Genomic DNA, 21,687 nt, shown 5'->3' on the forward strand with positions numbered 1-21,687 from the left:
ACAAATTCTTTTCTGGAGTTCCTTGGCAGTCCAGTGGTTAGGACTGACTTTGAGCTTTCACTGCCATGGACCCAGGTTCAATGCCTTGTCAGGGAACTCTAAGATTCTGCAAGCCACGCATCGTGGGCCAGGACCCCTCTCCTCCCCTCCAGGCCCCCCCCCCCCCCCCCAACACACACACACACACACACACACACACACACACACACACACCCAAGTTCTTTTTACCCATAGAGTTCACTTCTTGTTGTTGTTCCTGAGTTCCATCTGGTTATTACGTTCCTTCAGCCTGAAGAACTTCCTTTAACTTTTTTATTTTGTAGTCAGTAACTTCTGCTGATGAATTCTTTGCAGCAATTGTTTATCTGAAAATACCTTTATTCACCTTTATTTTTGGAAAGATATTTTTCATGGATATGGAAATTTCAGTGGATGTAGAATTATAGGTTTACATTTCAGCTAAAGAAAATGATGTTATGACATTGTTTTCTGTATTACATTGTGAGAAGTCATTGATTTTTCTAAGCAGTGTTTTGTTTTGTTTTTCTTTTTTTATTCCCCCCCCCACCCCACCCTCCAACTTTTTATGTACTACTTCTTCTGTAGGGCAAGGACTATTATTATTCATCTTAAGCAGTGTTTTCTTTAAAATATTTCTCTCTTTTCCCCCTGGCTGATTTTGATGCGCCCCCCCCCCCCTTTTTTTTTAAATATGTTTTATTTTCCAGCAGGTTGACTTTTAGGTTCTTGTGCTTAGTTTTCTCTGTATTTATTTTCTGTGGAGTGTGCTGAATTTGTTAGATCTGTGGGGTTGATGTCTTTCATCAAAATCCTCAGACATTATCCTTTCAAATATTTGTTCTGTTTCACTTTCTCTTCTCCTGATAATTATCCACTTAAATATATGTTATGGTGCTTAATACCATCTTAGAGGTCTCTAGTTTATTTATCTTGTTTTCTTTTTGTGTGTTAGTTTGGATCAATTCTTTGTCTCCTAGTTTACTCATTGTTTTCCTTCTATTGAGCCCAGTCTGCTGTTAAGATCATTAAATGGATTCTTCATTTATGATACTGCATTTTTTAGTTCTAGTGTTTTCAAATTTTAATTTATCTTTAAAAATTAGTTTTAATTACCCACCCTCCCCAGTCTGTCTACACATGTTGTCTAGCTTTTGGACTAAAATTTTTTTTTAATTTTATACTTATTTTTAAAATACCTATTTGCCAGTTTCAACAGTTGGGTTATTTTATATATGTGGATTTTCTACAATTTTTTTTCACTTAATATGGACTCATTTTTTGGGTTTGTTTCTTGTATCTGTAATTTTTTAAATGTATGCTGGACTTCCTGCATTTAAGAACAGTTGAGGTAGAAGTAAATCTTACTTTCCTGTGAAATGAGACACGGCTTCCACTCTGTCAGTCTGCTGGTGCGATGAGACTAGTTGGTTTCATTTGGTGCAGCCGAGTCTGGGCTCTGTCTTGTTTGTTTGCTTGACTTAGATTCTGTTCTCCACTGTCTTCATGGGTGTTTCGCAGTGTGTGGAGGCTGGGGAGATCTTCTATATGTTACGCCCAGCCAGCAGCCCTCTTCTAATGTTCTGTGCCTCAGGCTGGTCTGTGTTCACACTGCTGCCCTGGCTTCAGCTTGCAACCCTGGGGTCCTCCCCGGATCGTCGGCCTGTCCCACCCTTCGGCCCAGCCACTCATAGCTGTCAGAAGTTGGTTTGGAGGTGGGCTGGATTCTCCCTCCTCACATCCATGGCTTTCGTTCCTTCTCCCACCGTAGTCTCTTCTCTCCCAGGAAAGGCTTTTCATTTTCCAGAATTTAGTTAGCTGTGGTTTCTGTAGTCCTCCACTTGCTGATAGGTTTCTTTTTTAGTTAATTAGTTTGGCTGCCTCGGGCTCAGTGGCAGCCTGTGGGCTCTCTGCTGCCTCGGGGGGGATCTTGCATCCCTTGTGCGAGCTCCTGAGCGTCAGGGCAGCAGTTGTGGTGCGTGGGCTCTGCTTCTTTGTGGCATGTGGGCTCTTAGTTCCCTGACCAGGCCCAGAGCCCACCTTTCCTGCACTACGAGGTGGGTTCTTAACCACGAGACCACCAGGTCCCTGATAGGGTTTTAAAAGGCAGAGATTTTGTGGTTTGCCTACCTAGCTTGTTCTTGATTTTGAAGAGTAATGGTCTCTTACAAATTGCTACATTGCACCTAGAAGTAAAATCTACTAATACTATTCTGAACAAATTCAGTGTTCATAGGGATTTTAAAGATTACCTGTTAAAACGAGTTTCCCTAAAATGTCAGCACATGTTAAAGGCAGTTTATTAAACGTATTTTCTAAAGTGAAACGTAAATAATTTCCTTGTTTTTTTTTTTTTTTAAACTGGATATAAGCAAGGTACGGTGTTAAACCCATGGTTCTTTATTAGGAGTGATGGCTAAAGCTTTAATGAGCCACTGTTACCTAGGAAGTGCACCTGAGTTCACAGGTGTATTGGGCAGAAAAGAGGTTCGTAGCCACTGGTTGGTACACTTTCTTTGTAAAGGACCACAGAGTAAAGATTTTGTTGCATATTCTTACTTGGTTCTGTTTGTTTTTACCATCTTTAAAAATGTAAAACCATTTATAGTAGGGGCTGTTTATATAAAACAGCTCTGAAACAGGGCAGAGTTTGCTGATCCCTGCACTAGATGATCTTTATGGTCATTCGTGCTCGGAGTTCTTTTGAATTTCTCCTAACTGCAGTGCTTTTAGAGTAGTACATGTGAAAATCCAGAGGAGCAGACCATGAAACACTCCTTTTAACAAAGGTCTCGGCCTTACCCTATAAGGAACCTTATTTGATGTGATGTTATGTAGGCTTTTACACATTCCATCAAATTTAGAGAAATCCCCCCCTTTTTTTGTCTCTTTTCTCTTTAGGAGTACAAACCACCAGGAACCCGTAAACTGCATAATATTCTCGGAGTAGAAACAGGAGGGCCTGGTGGGCGGCGTGCTGGGGAGTCGGGCCATACAGTAGCTGACTACTTGAAGTTCAAAGACCTCATTTTAAGGATGCTTGACTATGACCCCAAATCTCGAATTCAACCTTACTATGCCCTGCAGCACAGTTTTTTCAAGAAAACAGCTGATGAAGGTACAAATACGAGTAATAGTGTATCCACGAGTCCTGCTATGGAGCAGTCACAGTCTTCAGGCACCACCTCCAGTACATCTTCAAGCTCAGGTCTGTTGTTCTGATACCATGCTGGGCTTTGAAATGTGTGCTCTTTTCTTTACAAAGTGGGGGTTATTGAATGTACTTTTAAAGATTGTTAATGGGTAAGGAGGAATCCATCAGAGGGCAAACAGAAGAAGCAAGAACTACAATCCCACAACTTCCAGAACAAAAACCCACAATCACTAACCAAAATGATCACACGAATCACAGTATTGTGTAACTCAGGGAAGCTGTGAGCCCTGCTGTGTGGGGCCACCCAGGGTGGATGGGTCATGGTGCCAGAGACTTCTGACAAAATGTGGCCCACTGGAGAAAGGAATGGCAAACCACTCCAGTATTCTTGCCTTGAGAACCCCATAAACAGTATGAAAAGGCGAAAAGATATGACACTGACACTTGAGGGGTGCCCCCGCCCCCAGGTCAGTAGGTGTCCCATGTGCTACTGTGGTGAAGAGAGGAAGATAACTCCAGACAGAAGGAAGAGGCCGGGCCACAGCAGAAACAGTGCCCTGTTGTGGATGCGTTTGGTGATGGAAGTAAAGTCCGATGCTGTAAAGAACAGCATTGCATAGAACCTGGAATGTTAGGACCATGAATCAAGGTAAACTGGATGCGGCCAAGTAGGAGGTGACAAGAGTGAATATCAGCTTCTTAGGAATCAGTGAACTAAAATGGACCGGAATGAGAAATTTAATTCAACTGACCATTGTATCTACTACTGTGGGCAAGAATCCCTTAGAAGAAATAGAATAGCCCTCATAGTCAACAAAAGAGTCCCAAACGCAGTACTGGGGTGCAGTCTCGAAAATGACAGAATGATCTCTGTTCGTTTCCAAGGCAAACCATTCAATATCACAGTAATCCAAATCTGTGCCTCAAACCACTAATGAAGTTGAACAGTTCTCTGAAGACCTACAAGACCTTCTAGAACTAACACCTAAAAAAGTTGTCCTTTTCATCACGGGATTGGAATCGAAAGTATAGGAAGTCAAGAGATACCTGGAATAACAGGCAAGTTTGGCCTAAGAATACAAAATGAAGCACAGCAAAGGCTAACGGTTTTGCCAAAAGAACACGCTGGTCATAGCGAACATGCTCTTCCAACAACACAAGAGACAACTCTGCACATGGACATCACCAGATGATCAGTACTGAAATCAGGTTGATTATATTCTTTGCTGCCAAAGATGGAGAAGCTCTACACAGTCAGCCAAAACAAGACCTGGGGCTGACTGGCTCAGATTATGATTTCCTTTTTGCAAAATTCAGGCTTAAACTGAAAAAGGTAGGGAAAACCACTAGACCATTCAGGTATGACCTAAATCAAGTCCCTTATGACTACATATGACTACACAGTGGAGGTGATGAATAGATTCAAGGGATTAAGTCTGATAGACAGAGTGCCTGAATAACTGTGGGCTGAATTCTTAACAACGTTACAAACCTTACAAGGTTCGTTACATTGTGCAGGAGGTAGTCATCAAAACCATCTCCAAGAAAAAAATGCAAGAATGCAAAGTGGTTGTCTGAGGAAGCCTTACAAATAGCTGAGACGAGAACTGAAAGGCAAAGGAGAAAGTGAAAGAGATAGCCAACTAAAGGCAGAGTTTTGGGGAATAGCAAGGAGAGATAAAAAAGCCTTCTTAAATGAACAATGCAAAGAAATAGAGGAAAACAATAGAATGGGAAAGACTAGAGATCTCTTCAAGAAAACTGGAGATATCAGGGGAACATTTCATGCAAGGATAGGCATGACAGATGACAGAAACAGTAAGAACATAACAGAAGCAGAAGAGGTTAAGGAGCGGTGGTGAGAATACATAGAGAGACTGTACAAAAAAGATCTTAGTGACCCAAATAACCATGATGGTGTGATCACTCACCTAGAGCCAGACATTCTGGAATGCGAAGTCAAGTGGACCTTGGGAAACATCACTACAGTCAAAGTTACTGAAGGTGATGGAATTCCAGTTGAACTATTTTAAATCCTAAACGATGATGCTGTCAAAGTGCTGCACTCAATATGCCAGCAAATTTGGAAAACTCAGCAGTGGCCACAGGACTGGAAAAGGTCAGTTTCTAATCCCTAAGGAAGGGAATGCAAAAAAAATGTTCAAACTACTGAACAGTTGCACTCATCTCACATGCTAGCAAGGTAATGCTCAAAATGGTCCAAGCTAGACTTCCAACAGTATGTGAACCAAGAACTTAGAGATGTACAAGCTAGATTTAGAAAAAGCAGAGGAACTAGATATCAAATTGCCAACATTTATTGGCTCATAGAAAAAGCAAGGGAATTCCAGAAAAACATCTACTTGTGCTTCATTGACTGCGCTAAAACTTTTGACTGTGTGGATCACAAAAACTATGGAAAATTCTTCAAAAGATGGGAATACCAGACCACCGTAACCTGCCTCCTGAGAAACCTGTATGCACATCAGGAAGAAACAGTTAAAACCATTCATGAGCAACTGACTAGTTCTGAATCAGGAAAGGAGTACTTCAAGGCTATATATTGTCACCCTGCTTATTTAACTTACATGCAGAGTACATCTTGTGAAATGCTGGACTAGATGAAGCACAAGCCAGAATCAAGATTTCTGGGAGAAATATCAATAACCTCAGATAATGCAGATGACACTACCCAATGGCAGAAAGCAAAGAGGAACTAAAGAGCCTCTTGATGAAGGTGAAAGAGGAGAGTGCAAAAGCTGGCTTGAAACTCAACATTCAAAAAACAAAGATCATGGCATCCGGTCCCATCATTCCATGAGAAATAGGTTAGGAAAAAACGGAAACAGTGACAGACTTTATTTTCTTGGGCTCCACAATCTTTTCAGACAGTTGACTTGAAACTATGAAATTAAAAGGTGCTTGCTCCTTGGAAGAAAAACTATGACCAACCTAGACATCATATTAAAAAGCAGAGATATTACTTTGCTGACAGAGGTCCATATAGTCAAAGCTGTGGTTTTTCCAGTAGTCATATACAGATGTGAGAGTTGGACCATAAAGAAGAGTGAGCACAGAAGAATGGATTCTTTGGAACTGTGGTACTGGAGAAGACTCTTGAGAGTCCCTTGAACTGCTAGGAGATCAAACCAATTAATCCTAAAGGAAATCAACCCTGAATATTCATTGGAAGGACTGATGCTGAAGCTCCAATACTTTGGCCACCTGATGCAAAGAGCCAACTGATTGAAATGACACTGATTCTAGGAAAGATTGAGGGAATGAGGAGAAGGGGGCAAAAGAAGATGAGATGGTTGGGTGGCATCGCTGACTTACTGAACATGAGTTTTAGCAAACTCCTTGAGATAGTGAAGGACAGGGAAGCCTTGTGTGCTGCGCTCCTTGGGGAAGCAAAGAGTTGGACACAACTTGGCAACTGAGCAACAACAAGGGAGGAATTACTTTTCGTAAGTATTCTTTGGGGCTAGTCAGAAAAAGTCCACCAAGTTCCAAGACTTAACTGTGCATATAATAAATTCTGCTTGGGAAAAAACGAGTGGCCAAATATTTAAATTGTTTTTAAAGTGGAAATACTTGGTCCACATGCTTGAGTTTTCCCGACTTAACTGAACTTGGTCCTATTTGAGTTCAGTGATCTATGTGAAAGAAGAGAATTGGGTGCTTTTCTGGCGCCCTTTCAGGTTAATAGAGGATGTTTCAGTTTTAATGTTACAGTTTTAGGATATATCTATTTCAACACAACTAACTTCACACTCACAAGTAGTGTTGTGTTTTGATGCTCCAGGTGGGTCGTCGGGGACGAGCAACAGTGGGAGAGCCAGGTCGGACCCAACGCACCAACATCGGCACAGCGGCGGGCACTTCACGGCCGCCGTCCAGGCCATGGACTGTGAGACCCACAGTCCGCAGGTGAGCCTGGCCCGCCCTCACGCACACCCCCTGCCATGCCTGGGGAGCAGTGTGGGTGCCCAGGGTCTTTCGAGTGGTTGTCGCCTACCCCAAAGGGTCACAGCTTCCTCACCTGTAAGAGCTTCTCACTTACGAGACTGACATAAAGCAGCACAACCTTGCAGTCATTTCCCTCCTTGTTTAGAAACAGCTAAGATTTACTGAGTGCACATGAGCCGCTGCTCCATGTGCGTTTCCCCTGTGTTTATCTCGTTTACTCTGGTAGCGTTTTGAGCCTTACCCTGTTTGGAGTTTCCTTTTACAGTGGGAACTGGGACTTCCTGGGTTCAGGTCTTTCTTAGGCTCAGGATCTTAATTACTGCCTCTCCCTCCTCTTGTCATCTGTCACCACCAATGGGCCTAGGTTCTGGATCAGTTTGGGGTTTGATTTCTGTCCTCCATGTTTTGTGTTTTTAAGTTTTTTCGTTCGGTTGGTTTTTCAACTGATTAAAGAGGATCTAATGAAGTAAAATTTCTTGAGGGGGTTAAGCAGATGGTAGTAGTAAAAATATTTACTAATATTTAAATACTCTGTAAAATAGTAAGTTAATTCATCCTGAGTACTGCGTAATGATGCCTATAATGAGAGGCAAGTCTATTATTTAATGAGAAATAAAGTGGACGTTGATGAACATCACCCCTGTTGTTGGGCCTGGGGCTGCCGCGGGCTGGTGGAGTGGTGCACCTGTCGGAGGTTGTCGCGGCTCTTGATTCGTGGTCACCAGCCTGCTGGGCAGGCCTTCCTGCTTCTCACATCATCTTTTCCCGCTCCCGTTCTCTCCAGTACTTGTTTCAAACTCTTCTCTTCCTCTTAGAAGCCTCTCCTCCTCTATTCTCCCTGACTCGTCCCTGGGTGGGGAGCACTCTTCAGAAAGGAAGGCCTCACGGCCTGTCCCCAGACACCTCTCCTGCCTGCGAGGGCGCTTGTCCGCTGCCTCCTGCCCGGCCCGCTGCTACCCGGGGCCTCTGCTCGCCGCCTTCCCTCCACGCCCGGCCCTCCACAGGCGTCTAGATGGGCTTCCCCGGCCCGTGTGTTCCCCGCGCCTGCCTGCTGATGCCCGGGGCCTCTGCTCGCCACCTTCCCTCCACGCCCGGCCCTCCACAGGCATCTAGACGGCCTTCCCCGGCCCCTGTGTTACCCGTCCCGTGCCCGTCCGCTGCTGCCCGGGGACTCTTGCCTCCGCGCCTGGCCCTCCCCGGGCGTCTCTGGATGGCCTTCCCCGGCCCGTGTGTTCCCCGCTCCGCGCTCTGCTCTCCGCGGGCTCTGTCTCCTTGCCCTTCGAGAGGCCTGCTGCTGCTGCCGTCAGCCTGCTCCCGCGTGAGCACCTGTCCTGTGGTGTCACCAGCGGTCAGTTCTCAGGAGCCGGGCGGCTCTCGGTCGCTTTTCCCTCCGGTCCGCACTCACAGTGATGCGGCGCTGGTTTCTGCCTGCCCTAGGCAGGCTCGCCTCTGCTTTCCCGGACAGCGTGGCCCTCCGCCCCGCCTGCCCCCTTCCGTCATCGCCTCCTTTCTGGATTCTCTTCTCCGCCTGCCAGTGAAAGTGGACGTTCTGTGCCCTCTCTCACTGACACCCTCCTGGTGACCTCTTGTGCTCCTACCAGTGCCCACAGCTTCCATCTTGATGTCAGTCACTTCACACCTTGATTTCTGACCTAGACCTCACTCTTGAGCCCTGTGCCTTTATTTCTGATCATCTCCTATCAGTGCCGCACTGGAGGTCTCCACAGCATAACCTACAAATGTGTCACGTTGATCCTTGTCATCACTTCCTCTTCTACCACAGCTCATCTACTTTATCTGTTCTTTGTACAGAATGGCCCCGAATTTACCCGTTTTCTTAGGTCATATACACTTGATGCTTGGGAGTTAATCCTTGAATCTCTCCCCCCCCCCCCCGACATGAAATCCAGTGATAAATAGTGTGGATTCTGAGTATCCTACATGTGTTTCTGTTCTCTCCACTTCACTCCCCTGCTCCTTGCTGCAGGCATCTCTAGCTTATGTTACTATAAAGATGGTTTTTGACTGGTATTCCAGCATCTGTTTGATTCACCAGTTCGCCTCTGTTCTTCAGCCAAGTAAATAAATGTTTAGGAAAGCAGTCTCATCCGGATGCATCCCCTGCTTTCAACCACTTTTTGGCTTTCTCTTGTACTTTTAAAAAAAAAAAATTGAGAAGGCTTCCCAGGTGGTGCTGGTGGTAAAGAACTGCCTACCGGTGCAGGAGACAAGAGACACAGGTTCGACCCCTGATCAGGAAGATCCCCTGGAGGAGGGCACAGCAACCCCCTCCAGTATTCTAGTCTGGAGAGTCCCATGGACAGGGTTGCAAAGAGTCAGACGCGACTGAGCGCAGGGGGTTTTCAGTGGTTCCTGTGCTCTGGCCCCGACCCAGGCATTCTTCCTCTCCATTCACTCTGGTCTTCCGGGAATTTTTTTCATTTTCCGGACCTTATTATGTTCTCCATCACAGTTCTCACGTGGACTGCTCAGCCTGGAATATGCTTTTCCTCTCTCTCTGCTTTGGTGACTACTGTATGTCCTTCTGAGCTTAAATATCACTACCAGAGGCTTTCCCTAATTCTTCAGAGTATCCTTCTTTCCTCCCTTTATTCTTCCAAATATATTAATACTGCAAATACATAAACTCTACCAGGATAAGGTAAGACATTTGTGTTCATCCTACCCGTATTTAAAGAAGTCAATATTGTGTCTTGTTTGCTTCAAACCTTTTTTATTTAATTTTTAAACAGTTGATACGTTCCCATGGTTTAAAAATCAGTAAACATAAACGGGTGTTCAATGAGAAGTCTTTCCTTCTGTGTCCTCTAGCCACCTAATTACTATATTAATGTTATTAGTTTTCTGTAGCCTTTCTGAGATATTTTATACATACTCAAGCAAATACAAATATATATTCTTCATCTACCGTTTTGCACACAAGTGGTAGGTAGCATACCATGCACACTGCTTCACAGCTTTTTTTTTTTATTTTAATGTGTTTTACATATATTTTTTAATAGATACATTATGGAACTCATTCTGTTTCATAGAGAGCTTTTTCATTCTTTTTGTTTTGCTTTTAATAGTCACACAGTATTCCGTTGTTTAGATGTTCCACAAGGCATTGCAGTTGTTCCCTATTAATGGACATTGAGTCTACTTTGAATCTTCCTTACTTTACTACTCAAAATACTGCTATAATGAATAACCCCATATACAAATCATCCACACACACACACACAGTTAGTTCATCTGTGATATAAATTCTTGGACGTGAAATTGTTGGGTCAGAGAATAATGTGGCTTGTCACTTTGATGACTGTTGCCAAATTACTTTCTGTGAAATTTGTACCAGTTTAGCTTGCCAGTAAAAGCTCAACATTCAGAAAACGAAGATCATGGCATCTGGTCCCACCACTTTATGGGAAATGATGGGGAAACAGTGGAAACAGTGTCAGACTTTACTTTTCTGGGCTCCAAAATCACTACAGATATGCAGCCATGAAATTAAAAGACGCTTACTTACTCCTTGGAAGGAAAGTTATGACCAACCTACATAGCATATTCAAAAGCAGAGACATTACTTTGCCAACAAAGGTTCGTCTAGTCAAGGCTATGGTTTTTCCTGTGGTCATGTATGGATGTGAGAGTTGGACTGTGAAGAAGGCTGAGTGCCGAAGAATTGATGCTTTTGAACTGTGGTGTTGGAGAAGACTCTTGAGAGTCCCTTGGACTGCAAGGAGATCCAACCAGTCCATTCTGAAGGAGATCAGCCCTGGGATTTCTTTGGAAGGAATGATGCTAAAGCTGAAACTCCAGTACTTTGGCCACCTCATGCGAAGAGTTGACTCATTGGAAAAGACTCTGATTCTGGGAGGGATTGGGGGCAGGAGGAGAAGGGGACGACAGAGGATGAGATGGCTGGATGGCATCACTGACTCAATGGACATGAGTCTGAGTGAACTCCGGGAGTTGGTGATGGACAGGGAGGCCTGGCGTGCTGTGATTCATGGGGTTGCAAAGAGTTGGACGCGACTGAGTGACTGATCTGATCTGAACTGAGTTTTAAGAAACTGGGATCACCTTTGGATACAGTCTGAAATGAAAAACCTAGCATTGGACAGAGTATAGTTACATTTTGTTTATTTCTTTTCATGTATGAATTTGAGGAGTGTCACAGTTTAAGAACCATTAGCATTCTCTGATTGGAGTAGGAAATGGCAGCCCACTCCAGTATTCTTGCCTGGAGAATCCCAGGGACGGCGGAGCCTGTGGGCTACCGTCTATGGGGTTGCACAGAGTCGGACACGACTGAAGTGACTTAGCAGCAGCAGCAGCATTCTCTGAGAATTTTCTGCCTGTTTTTTGTGTGGATTATTTTCAGTAGTATTTCTTGGGACCACTTTCATTGAGTAAATACTGAATGATCTGTGCTAGCCACTGGTGATAAAGAGACAGGCTTTGCCTTCCTAGAGGTTACAGTGACTCAGTATATAAATGAATCAAGTGAATAGAAATTGCAAGAACTAGAAAATAAGACAATATCATAGAGACGAGCTGTTTGTTGGGTGAGGTGTATTAAATTTTAAGTAGGCCCAACTGGTAACAGATAGAGCCCCCAAAATATGGTAGCTTGAAGAATGTGAAGTTTCTCTTTTATGTAATGTCCAGAGTGGGCATGTGGGTTAGCAGCATGGCTCTCCCATGTCCTGGGTTCCTGACATCTTGTGACTGCCCCATCCCCAGGGCCTAGTTGTCTGCTGCATGCCGCAGAAGGACCTGGGAGGTATTTTGTGGACTGGATCTGGTTGTGCTATAGGAACTTGCCATTGACCAAAACAGTCGCACGGCCGTGTCTAAGTACAGTGGAGACTGGAAGTGAGTGTGGTTGGAGCCACATGCCCCGGAAGAAGTTTTTTGAGGACAACTGGGAGTCTCTGGCCCAGAAGTTAGGGCAGCGTTAGCCAGAGTGGTGAGGGAAGACATTGGAATTGAAACAATGAGAAAGAAGCATCCAAGCAGAAATTAGAAATCAGAGCATTGTAGGCAGAAGGGAACAGTATGTGCAGATACTCTGAGGCATGTGAAAGATGTTGACCAGATAGAGGAACAGAAGGAAGATGCTATGTAGTAGGAACCCAGGCAGCAAGAAGAAGGCAGACTAGAGGAAAAGGTTGGAGAAATGAGCATTGATCAGACTGTGCAGGTTGTGTATCCATTCATCCATCAGTGGATGCTTGGGTTGTTTCTTATTTTGGCTGTTACAATAATGCTACAGTGAACATGTGGGTACATATATCTTTCCAAGATAGTGTTTTTGTTTTCTTCAGATAAATACCCAGAAGTGGAATTGAGGATCATGTGGTTCAGTTCAGTCACTCAGTCATGTCCGACTCTTTGTGACCCCATGGACTCCAGCACTCCAGGCTTCCCAGTCCATCACCAGCTCCCAGAGTCCACCTAAACCTATGTCCATTGAGTCAGTGATGCCATCCAACCATCTCATCCTCTGTCGTCCCCTTTTCTTCCCGCCTTCAGTCTTGCCCAGCATCAGGGTCTTTTCAAATCAGTCGATTCTTCACATCAGGTGGCCAAAGTATTGGAGTTTCAGCTTTAACATCAGTCCTTCCAGTGAACATTCAGGACTGATTTCCTTTAAGATGGACTGGTTGGATCTCCTTGCAGTCCAAGGGACTCTCAAGAGTCTTCTCCAACACCACAGTTCAAAAGCATCAATTCTTTGGTCCTCAGCTTTCTTTATAATCCAACTCTCACATCCATACATGACTACTGGAAAATCCATAGCCTTAAGTAGACAGACCTTTCTTGGCAAAGTAACATGTCTACTTCTTAATATGCTGTCTTGGTTGGTCATAACTTTTCTTCCAAGGAAAGCGTCTTTTAATTTCATGGCTACAGTCACCATCTGCAGTGATTTTGGAGCCCCCCAAAATAAAATCTGGCAGTGTTTCCACTAACGTTTGCCCCATCTATTTGCCATGAAGTGATGGGACAAGATGCCATGATCTTCTTTTTCTGAATGTTGAGCTTTAAGCTAACTTTTTCACTCTCCTCTTTCATCAAGAAGAGGCTCTTTAGTTCTTCTTCACTTTCTGCCATAAGGGTGGTGTCATCTGCATATCTGAGGTTATTGATATTTCTCCCAGCAATCTTGATTCCAGCTTGTGCCTCCTCCAGCCTAGCGTTTCTCATGATGTACTCTGCATAGAAGTTAAATAAGCAGGGTGACAATATACAGCCTTGACATACTCCTTTTCCTATTTGGAACCAGTCTGTTCTTCCATGTCCAGTTCTAACTGTTGCTTCCTGACCTGCATATAGGTTTCTCAAGAGGCAGGTCAGGTGGAGTGGTATTCCCATCTCTTGAAGAATTTTCCACAGTTTATTGTCATCCACACAGTCAAAGGCTTTGGCATAGTCAACAAAGCAGAAATAAATGTTTTTCTGAAACTCTTGCTTTTTTGATAACCCAACAGATGTTGGCAATTTGATCTCTGGTTCCTCTGCCTTTTCTAAAACCAGCTTGAACATCTGGAAGTTCATGGTTCATGTACTATTTAAGTCTGGCTTGGAGAATTTTGAGCATTACTTTACTAGCGTGTGAGATGAGTGCAATTGTGCAGTAGTTTGAGCATTCTTTGGCACTGCCTTTCTTTGGGATTGGAATGAAAACTGACCTTTTCCAGTCCTGTGGCCACTGCTGAGTTTTCCAAATTTGCTGACATATTGAGTGCAGCACTTTTACAGCATCATCTTTTAGGATTTGACATAGCTCAGCTGGAATTCCATCACCTCCGCTAGCTTTGTTCATAGTGATGCTTCCTAAGGCCCACTTGACTTCACATTCCAGGATGTCTGGTTCTAGGTGACTGATCACTCCATCATGATTATCTGGGTTGTCAAGATCTTTTTTGTATAGTTCTTCTGTGTATTCTTGCCTCCTCTTTTTAATATCTTCTGCTTCTGTTAGGTCCATACCATTTCTGTCCTTCATTGAGCCGATCTTTGCATGAAATGTTCCCTTGGTATCTCTTGTTTTCTTGTAGAAATCTCTAGTCTTTCCCATTCTGTTGTTTTCCTCTATTTCTTTGCATTGATCACTGAGGAAGCCTTTCTCATCTCTCCTTGGTATTCTTTGGAACTCTGCATTCAAATGGGTATATCTTTCCTTTTCTCCTTTGCTTTTCTCTTCTCTTCTTTTCACAGCTATTTGTAAGGCCTCCTCAGACAGCCTTTTTGGTTTTTTGCATTTCTTTTCCATGGGGATGGTCTTGATCCCTGTCTCCTGTACAATGTCACGAACCTCCATCCATAGTTCATCAGGCTCTCTATCAGATCTAATCCCATGAGTCTCAGTTCCACTGTATAATCATAATATCATGTGGTAGTTCTGTTTTTAATTTTTTGAAGAACCTCCTCCATACTGTTTTCCATATAATGGGTGTATTAATGTATATTCCCATCAGCAGTATGTGAGGGTTTCCTTCTTTCTGCATCCTCACCAGCAGTTGTCATTTGTTGTCTTTTTGAGGGTGATGTCTCATTGTGGTTTGGGTTTGCATTTCTCTAGTGACAAATGATGTTGAGTTGCTTTTCTTGTGCATGGTGGCCATCTTTGTGTCTTCCTTGGAAACGTGTAGTCAGATTTCCTGCCTATTTTTAAGTCAGATTATTTGGGTTTTTGATACTGGGTTTTATCAGTTCTTTTTATGCTTGGGATATTAGCCTCTTATCAGGTACATGGTTGACAAATGTTTTCTCTCATTCAGTAGGTTGCCTTTTCGTTTTGTTGATGGTTTCCTTTACTGTACAATAGGTTTTTAGTATAATGTAGTCTCATTTGTTTATTTTTGCTTTTGTTGCTTTTGCTTTGGTGTCAGATTCAAAAATCATCACCAGGGCTTGTTCCAGACTGTCTGTGTTTCCTTCTAGGAGTTTTCTGGCTTCAAGTCTTGAATCCATGTTGTGTTCATTTGGGGGTTTGGTGTAAAATGGTGGTTGAGTTTCATTCTTTTGTATCTGGCTGTCTAGTTTTCCTGACACCATTTAAATTAATTAAGTTCTTCTCTGTGCTGGGTCTTCACTGTTGCACACAGGCTCTCTGTGGTCTCCGTGAACAGGGGCTGCTCTTTGCTGAGCTGTGTGGGTCTTCATTATTGTGCACAGGCTCTCTGTTCTCCGTGAGTGGGGCTGCTCTTTGCTGAGCTGTGTGGGCTACTCCTGTGGCAGCTTCTCGGTGCAGAGCGTGGGCTGCAGTGTTCGTGGTGCCCAGTCTTGGTTTCCCCGTGGCCTCAGGCATCTTCTGGGCAGGGATCAGATCTATGTTCCCCATGTTGGCAGGTGGATTCTTAACCACTGGACCACCTGGAATTCCCACGACACCATTTATTGAAGGGAATAGCCTTTCTCCATTGTATATTTTTGGTTCTTTCTCACAAATTAATTGACTGTATACACATAGGTTTATTTCTGGGCTCGCTCTCCTGTTCCATTGATCTGTGTGCTGGTTTTTGTGCTGGTACCATGCCGTTTTTAGTTACTGTAGCTTTGTAGTATAGTTCCGTATCAAGGAGTGTGATGCTTCCAGCTTTTTCTTTCTCAGGGTTGCTTCGACTACTTGGATATTTTTTGTGGATTACAAATTTTAGGATTTTGTTCTATTTTTTTTTTTTAAATGCCATTGAAATTTTGATTTTCATAGGGATTGCATTGACTCTGTAGATTGCTTTCAGTAGTTTGGGCACTTTAACAGCGTTGATTCTCCCCCTTACAGTCAGTGAGCATGGACAGTCTTCCCATTGCCTTGGGTCTTCCATGTCTCTTGCTCATGTCTTGTTTTCCATATAAAGCTCTTTCACCTCCTTGGTTAAATTTATTTCTTGCTTATTTTGTTCTTTTTGATGCCTTTGTAAATGGGATTGTTTTCTTTTTCTGATATTTTATTATTAGTATATAGAAATGCAATAGGTTTTTGTGTAACTGATTTTGTATCCTGTAATCCTGCTGCTGCTGCTAAGTCGGTTCAGTCGTGTCCGACTCTGTGCGAGCCCATAGACGGCAGCCCACCAGGCTCCCACGTCTCTGGGATTCTCCGGGCAAGAACACTGGAGTTGGTTGTCATTTCCTTCTCCAGTGCATGAAAGTGAAAAGTGAAAATGAAGTTGCTCAGTTGTGTCTGACTCTTCGCGACCCCATGGACTGCAGCCTACCAGGTTCCTCCGTCCATGGGATTTTCCAGGCGAGAGTACTGGAGTGGGGTGCCATTGCCTTCTCCTCCTGTAACCCTACTGAATTTAATATCTCCAAAACTTTTCTCATGGAGTCTTTAGGGTTTTCCATATATAATGTTGCATCATGTGTATGTAGCAACCATTTTACTTCTTTATTTCCAATTTGGATGCTTTTTATTTCTTTTTCATGCTTAATAATTTGAGTATCTGTTTTAAAAAGATCATTCTTGCGATTTGGAGAGTGGTTTGGTAAAAGGCAAGGGTGGAAGATGGGAGTTGATTTAGCAGGCTGTTGTGTTAGTCTAGGCAAGAGATGGTAGTGACCTCGGATAGAGTAATGAAGAGATGCCAGATGTGAGTTCTTATTTTGGAGGTGGCTTTAGTGTTACTTACTGATTGTTTGAGTGGAGGAATGGTTAGGCAGCTAAATGCGTAGTAGTGGTTCAGTTAAAACAGGAAAGATGGAGAGGAGGGGCTTTAGAGTAAAGAATATCTTTTGGACTGATCAGAAATAACCAGTTTTACCCTCTGGCCCTTTCCAGAAGAAGTTTGCTGACCCCTGGCATAAACAGTGCTCCCAAGGAAGGAAAGTGGCCAATAAAATATATGACCCTGTTTATGGGTATAACTTGCTAAAAATTGCAACTTTCATAATAAAATGATTTTCACTCTTGAAACATATGCAAGTTTGTGTTAGAGAGCTGTCTAAGACATTAAAATTTCAAACCCCTCTCTCTAATGTAAATGCTAATGTAGCTTTTAATTAAAGATTAAAGCTTGGAAACGTCCTCTGAATAAATCTTTTTACAATCTGCTCTTCCAGGTGCGTCAGCAGTTTCCTGCTCCCCTTGGTTGGTCAGGCACTGAAGCTCCTACACAAGTCACTGTTGAAACTCATCCTGTTCAAGAAACCACCTTTCATGTAGCCCCTCAACAGAATGCATTGCATCACCACCACGGAAACAGTTCCCATCACCACCACCACCACCACCACCACCACCACCACCACGGACAGCAAGCCTTGGGCAACCGGACCAGGCCAAGGGTCTACAATTCTCCAACAAATAGCTCCTCTACCCAGGATTCTATGGAGGTTGGCCATAGTCACCACTCCATGACATCCCTGTCTTCCTCAACTACTTCTTCCTCTACATCTTCCTCCTCTACTGGTAATCAAGGCAATCAGGCCTACCAGAATCGCCCAGTGGCTGCTAATACCTTGGACTTTGGACAGAACGGAGCTATGGACGTTAATTTAACCGTCTACTCCAATCCCCGCCAAGAGACTGGCATAGCTGGACATCCGACATACCAATTTTCTGCTAACACAGGTCCTGCACATTACATGACCGAAGGACACCTGACAATGCGGCAAGGGGCTGATAGGGAAGAGTCCCCCATGACGGGGGTGTGTGTGCAGCAGAGTCCTGTGGCTAGCTCGTGACTACATTGAAACTTGAGTTTGTTTCTTGTGTGTTTTTATAGAAGTGGTGTTTTTTTCCAAAAAAAACAAAGTGCAAAGCTGCTTGAATCAGAAGGAGATTAACACACTGAACTGCTACAGGAGGGCAAAGCTGACTTTTTTTTTTTTTAACTTGAAAAGATTGCAAAGGGACAATGAAGTTTTTAAAAGAGCCATGTCCAAACCCATCTTCTCGGATAGCTCAGAGGCGTCCTCTTTTTGCCGCCCCCCATTTTAACTTGCCACATCCCGGTCACGTAGTGGAGTTTTTTGTCTTTCTATTCCACAAAAGTTATTGTTCAGATGTTGGTCTTGCTCATTCGCCAACTAATTTTAAAATAAAAAGGCACTGCACATCATTTGCATACAGGGCCCCATGAGGGTGTTTTTCTCTCCCTTTTTGTTTTTCCTTTTTTTTTCCCCCCTGCCTCCCGTTTTTGTTTTGTTTTTGTTCTGTTTGGGGTGGGGGGTGGGAAATTGGGGTTTTTAAGTCCTCTAAACACACTTGGGCACGGAAACGCAGTACTGTAAGAAGAGGGACCTCCAGCTCACACAGTCATCACCCTCAGCTGTATGGAAGGGACAGTTGTATCGGCATGGGGAAGGCACAGGACGCATGCTGAGTGGCGGGATCAGAGCCCTCCTGTCTGAACCTCCTGAGGAGCAGAGCAGCACTGACCTGGGATCCTGGGGGTCTCCCGTTGCCGAGGCCGCAGAGAGAGAGGAACGGAACGTGACTGGTCTCCCGTCCAAGGTGCACTGAGAAGCAATCAACGGGTCAGTCGTGGCCAGTCCTGAGGAGGTCTGAGTGGTGGTCTTTGGGAAAACCTTTGGCCTTATGGATTTGGACTCGAAACTAGAAGAGCCTACCATTTCAGATGCAATCACTTTGGGACATGCTTTTGCAGACAGTCCTTAACGCTGAAAACACAGAGAATGGGTAAACAAGAGGCCTTTCTTTTAAAACAGACTTTGGTGACCCACTAATTGTAAGGTATTGCAAGGTCACTTTGCGTGTGTCATAAAGTTGACTTCCTTATTGGTTGAAGGTCACAGAAGTAGTGGTTTGCTTTGATGGAAATAGCTACAGCTGTGTCCCTTCCTGCTTTTTACTTTTTCTTTTGCTTTTTCTCGGCACGTGGTATCTCCACCATTTCTTCTGCACAAAGATGTCTTCTGTTCATCCTGAACATTTTTTAAAAAAAAATGCAGAATTTTATGTGACTGCTTTTTTGCCTCACAATTATGCTGTGAATTTTACAAAAATTTATTTTCTTTTTTGATAATTTATTGTACCAAAGCTGTTTTTATAGCACATAGATGTCTGTAACCAATAATGTAGCAGTTCTGCACTTTGACACAAGGTGTAACTAGACCATTTTTAAATGTCAGTTGAAAATTATGGCTGTACTATTGCTTAAACAAAACTGGAACTGTTGCTGAATCCATAGCCAATACATTTACAGCAATCTGTGTACTGAACATGATAGACTGACACCTAACTCAAGATTACAACAGCTGTTACATCCTCAGTGTGTTCAGGCTTCTGAAGGTAAAGGGACACTGGATCCAGAAGCTATGGAACTAGCAGTTGATTCTTGTATTCCTGATTAACCTACTTGTAAACTTGAAAGCAAGACCTCGATTGCACCAACAGGTCCAAAACATGAGCACGAGTAAAGCAGAACTCGCACGTGTGACCTGAGATGAGCAGGCTGGTGTTTTAACAGGTGCCTAGTTTTGAGATTATGCTGCCTTAATGTAACACAGTCTGGCAGTTGCTAAATTTGTGTTCCCATTTTAAATTGACCAATTTTACGGTGTTATACTTTTGAGCGGTTGAATTGGGAGAATGAAGATAAGAAATTTACCTGTCCAGGATCAAAGAAGCCTAGAAAAGAAGCAGTAATCTACCTCTGCCGATAACCCTGTTCAAAACAACTCAGCAGAAACACCACGTTACTTTTTATTGGTCAATTCCATGTGGCTGACTAGGTCAATTTTTTTCTGAACAAAAGCAGGTTTTTATATGTAAAACAGTGACAAAAGACAAAAAGGTTTAAAACTATGTGAATGTGAATGGAAACTTGGGAATATCCGTTTTTATAAAACCACACAAAAATTTTTTTTTGTTGTTAATCAGGAAATCCATATTTATTTTGTAATTAAATGTCAAGCCTGTGGATGATTTTTGAACTTGGTAGTTCATGAAGGTTTACAGTGAATAAAAGGATGTCATCTTGAGTCTAGCAATATCAAAAGGAATCAGTAGTTACTGCTGTTTAGGAATATGAGATGAAGACATACGTGGGTCAGGTCATTTTTTTTCTGTGCTGGTTGCCACATCTTAGCAAGCACCAAAAAAAAAAAGCAGTTTTTAAACCGCTATTTACATACAGGAAGTCATCAGAGCCGACGCTTCTGCATACTGTGTTATGTTGCAGTCCAGTTTTGTGTGCTTTACTACACGGTTTGGTTACAGGGCTTCTGTGCATTGTAAACATAAACAGCATGGAAAAGGTTAAATACCTGTGTGCAGATTGTAAGATCTGGTCCGGACTTGCTGTGTATATTGTAACGTTAAATGAAAAAGAACCCCCCTTTGTATTATAGTCATGCGGTCTTATGTATGATAAACAGTTGAATAATTTGTCCTCAGACTCTTTACTATGCTTTTTTTAAGATTAATTTAAGAAAAATGTAAACATAGTTAAAAAAAAAAACCTTTCCTATGCAATTAACCTGGTCCAGGTAATGGTCTGGTAGGTATACCAACTAGAAGTTTGAAGTCAAATGTGTAGAAAGGAAAATCATAGTTACATCAACCTAGGCTTCAAAAATCTTGGAAAAAAAGTAAAAGTTGGAGGTTTAAGAGACGATTTGATTTTTTAAGATGGACTCGTTACTATATTCACAGGTTCTGTCTGATTGAAAATGCTAGTAGTTCGTCATGTTGCGGATGGCGTGGGAGTTAGGTGGTTTTCTCTAGGCTTTGACCTGTGTGGAAACACGAGGAGCTACAAATCATACCCTTCCTCTTGCCCCAGATCCTTGGTGGACGTCTGACAGGGGCTTTCTTGTACAGAGTCTTAAGATTCCTGCCACAGTGAGTTAATCCTCACCAAAAATCTCTCTTTATAAATTAGCCTGTGTAAGTATGCAGTAAGGTAGCTTTCAGAAGGCAGAAGACTTACTGTAAAAGTTGAATGTGATTTCGTTAAGTTCAGATTGACTGTGTAAAGTTGCACCTACCACGTGTGAAAGGAAAACTTCCTTTAGTGTTTTTCTTAGGGTGATGAGCATTTACTTAGGTAAGCGGCACATTTTATATGTCAGACTCCAAAAAGCCTAGGCTTGTTTTATGAATACTAGAGCTACCAAAAAAAGAATAAGGTACAAGTGAAATTCATTTAGGTTGCAGTAATCCTCTAAGGCCAATAAGATGACCACTGTGTTTGCCAGTTCACCCCATTTTCAGCGCCTGTGTTGTTAAACTCACAGTAAGTTTTAATAAGGAAATACAGCGAGGACAGAGCAACTGCTACATTTCCTGTCGGCCCCCCAGTTTTTTCTTGGCCTGCCCTTGCTAGCTCTCAGAACACGAGTTCAGGGACTTCCCTTGGGGTCCCCGAACACAGTGGTTAAGACTCGACGCTGCCGATGCCTGGGTTCGGTCCCTGCTTAGGAACCCACAGGCTGCCCAGCTCAGCCGAAAAAAAGAGTATGAGTTCAGTACTCCTTTTAAAATGTGCCTTTAAGTGAAGGGTAATTGCTTTTAGTACTGTGTTGGTTTACACCACACATCAACATTCATCAGCCATAAGTATATA

General features: G+C 43.1%; 1 protein-coding gene across 6 annotated transcripts in view; it reads left to right on the plus strand.

Moving 5' to 3' along the window:
• Positions 1-20,515, plus strand: part of DYRK1A (dual specificity tyrosine phosphorylation regulated kinase 1A) — a 147,715-nt gene extending 127,200 nt beyond the window's left edge. For all 6 annotated transcript variants that reach the window (XM_055569945.1, XM_055569940.1, XM_055569941.1 and 3 more), the window contains 3 exons: positions 2,920-3,226; positions 6,978-7,102; positions 17,219-20,515. In XM_055569945.1, coding sequence (XP_055425920.1) covers positions 2,920-3,226; positions 6,978-7,102; positions 17,219-17,839 — 1,053 coding nt within the window. In that variant the 3' untranslated portion in view covers positions 17,840-20,515. The remainder of the gene's footprint in view (positions 1-2,919; positions 3,227-6,977; positions 7,103-17,218) is intronic.
• The last annotated feature ends 1,172 nt before the right edge of the window (positions 20,516-21,687 follow it).

The sequence above is a fragment of the Bubalus kerabau genome, chromosome 2 (assembly GCF_029407905.1).
Source record: "Bubalus kerabau isolate K-KA32 ecotype Philippines breed swamp buffalo chromosome 2, PCC_UOA_SB_1v2, whole genome shotgun sequence".
NCBI classification, from domain to species: Eukaryota; Metazoa; Chordata; class Mammalia; order Artiodactyla; family Bovidae; genus Bubalus; species Bubalus kerabau.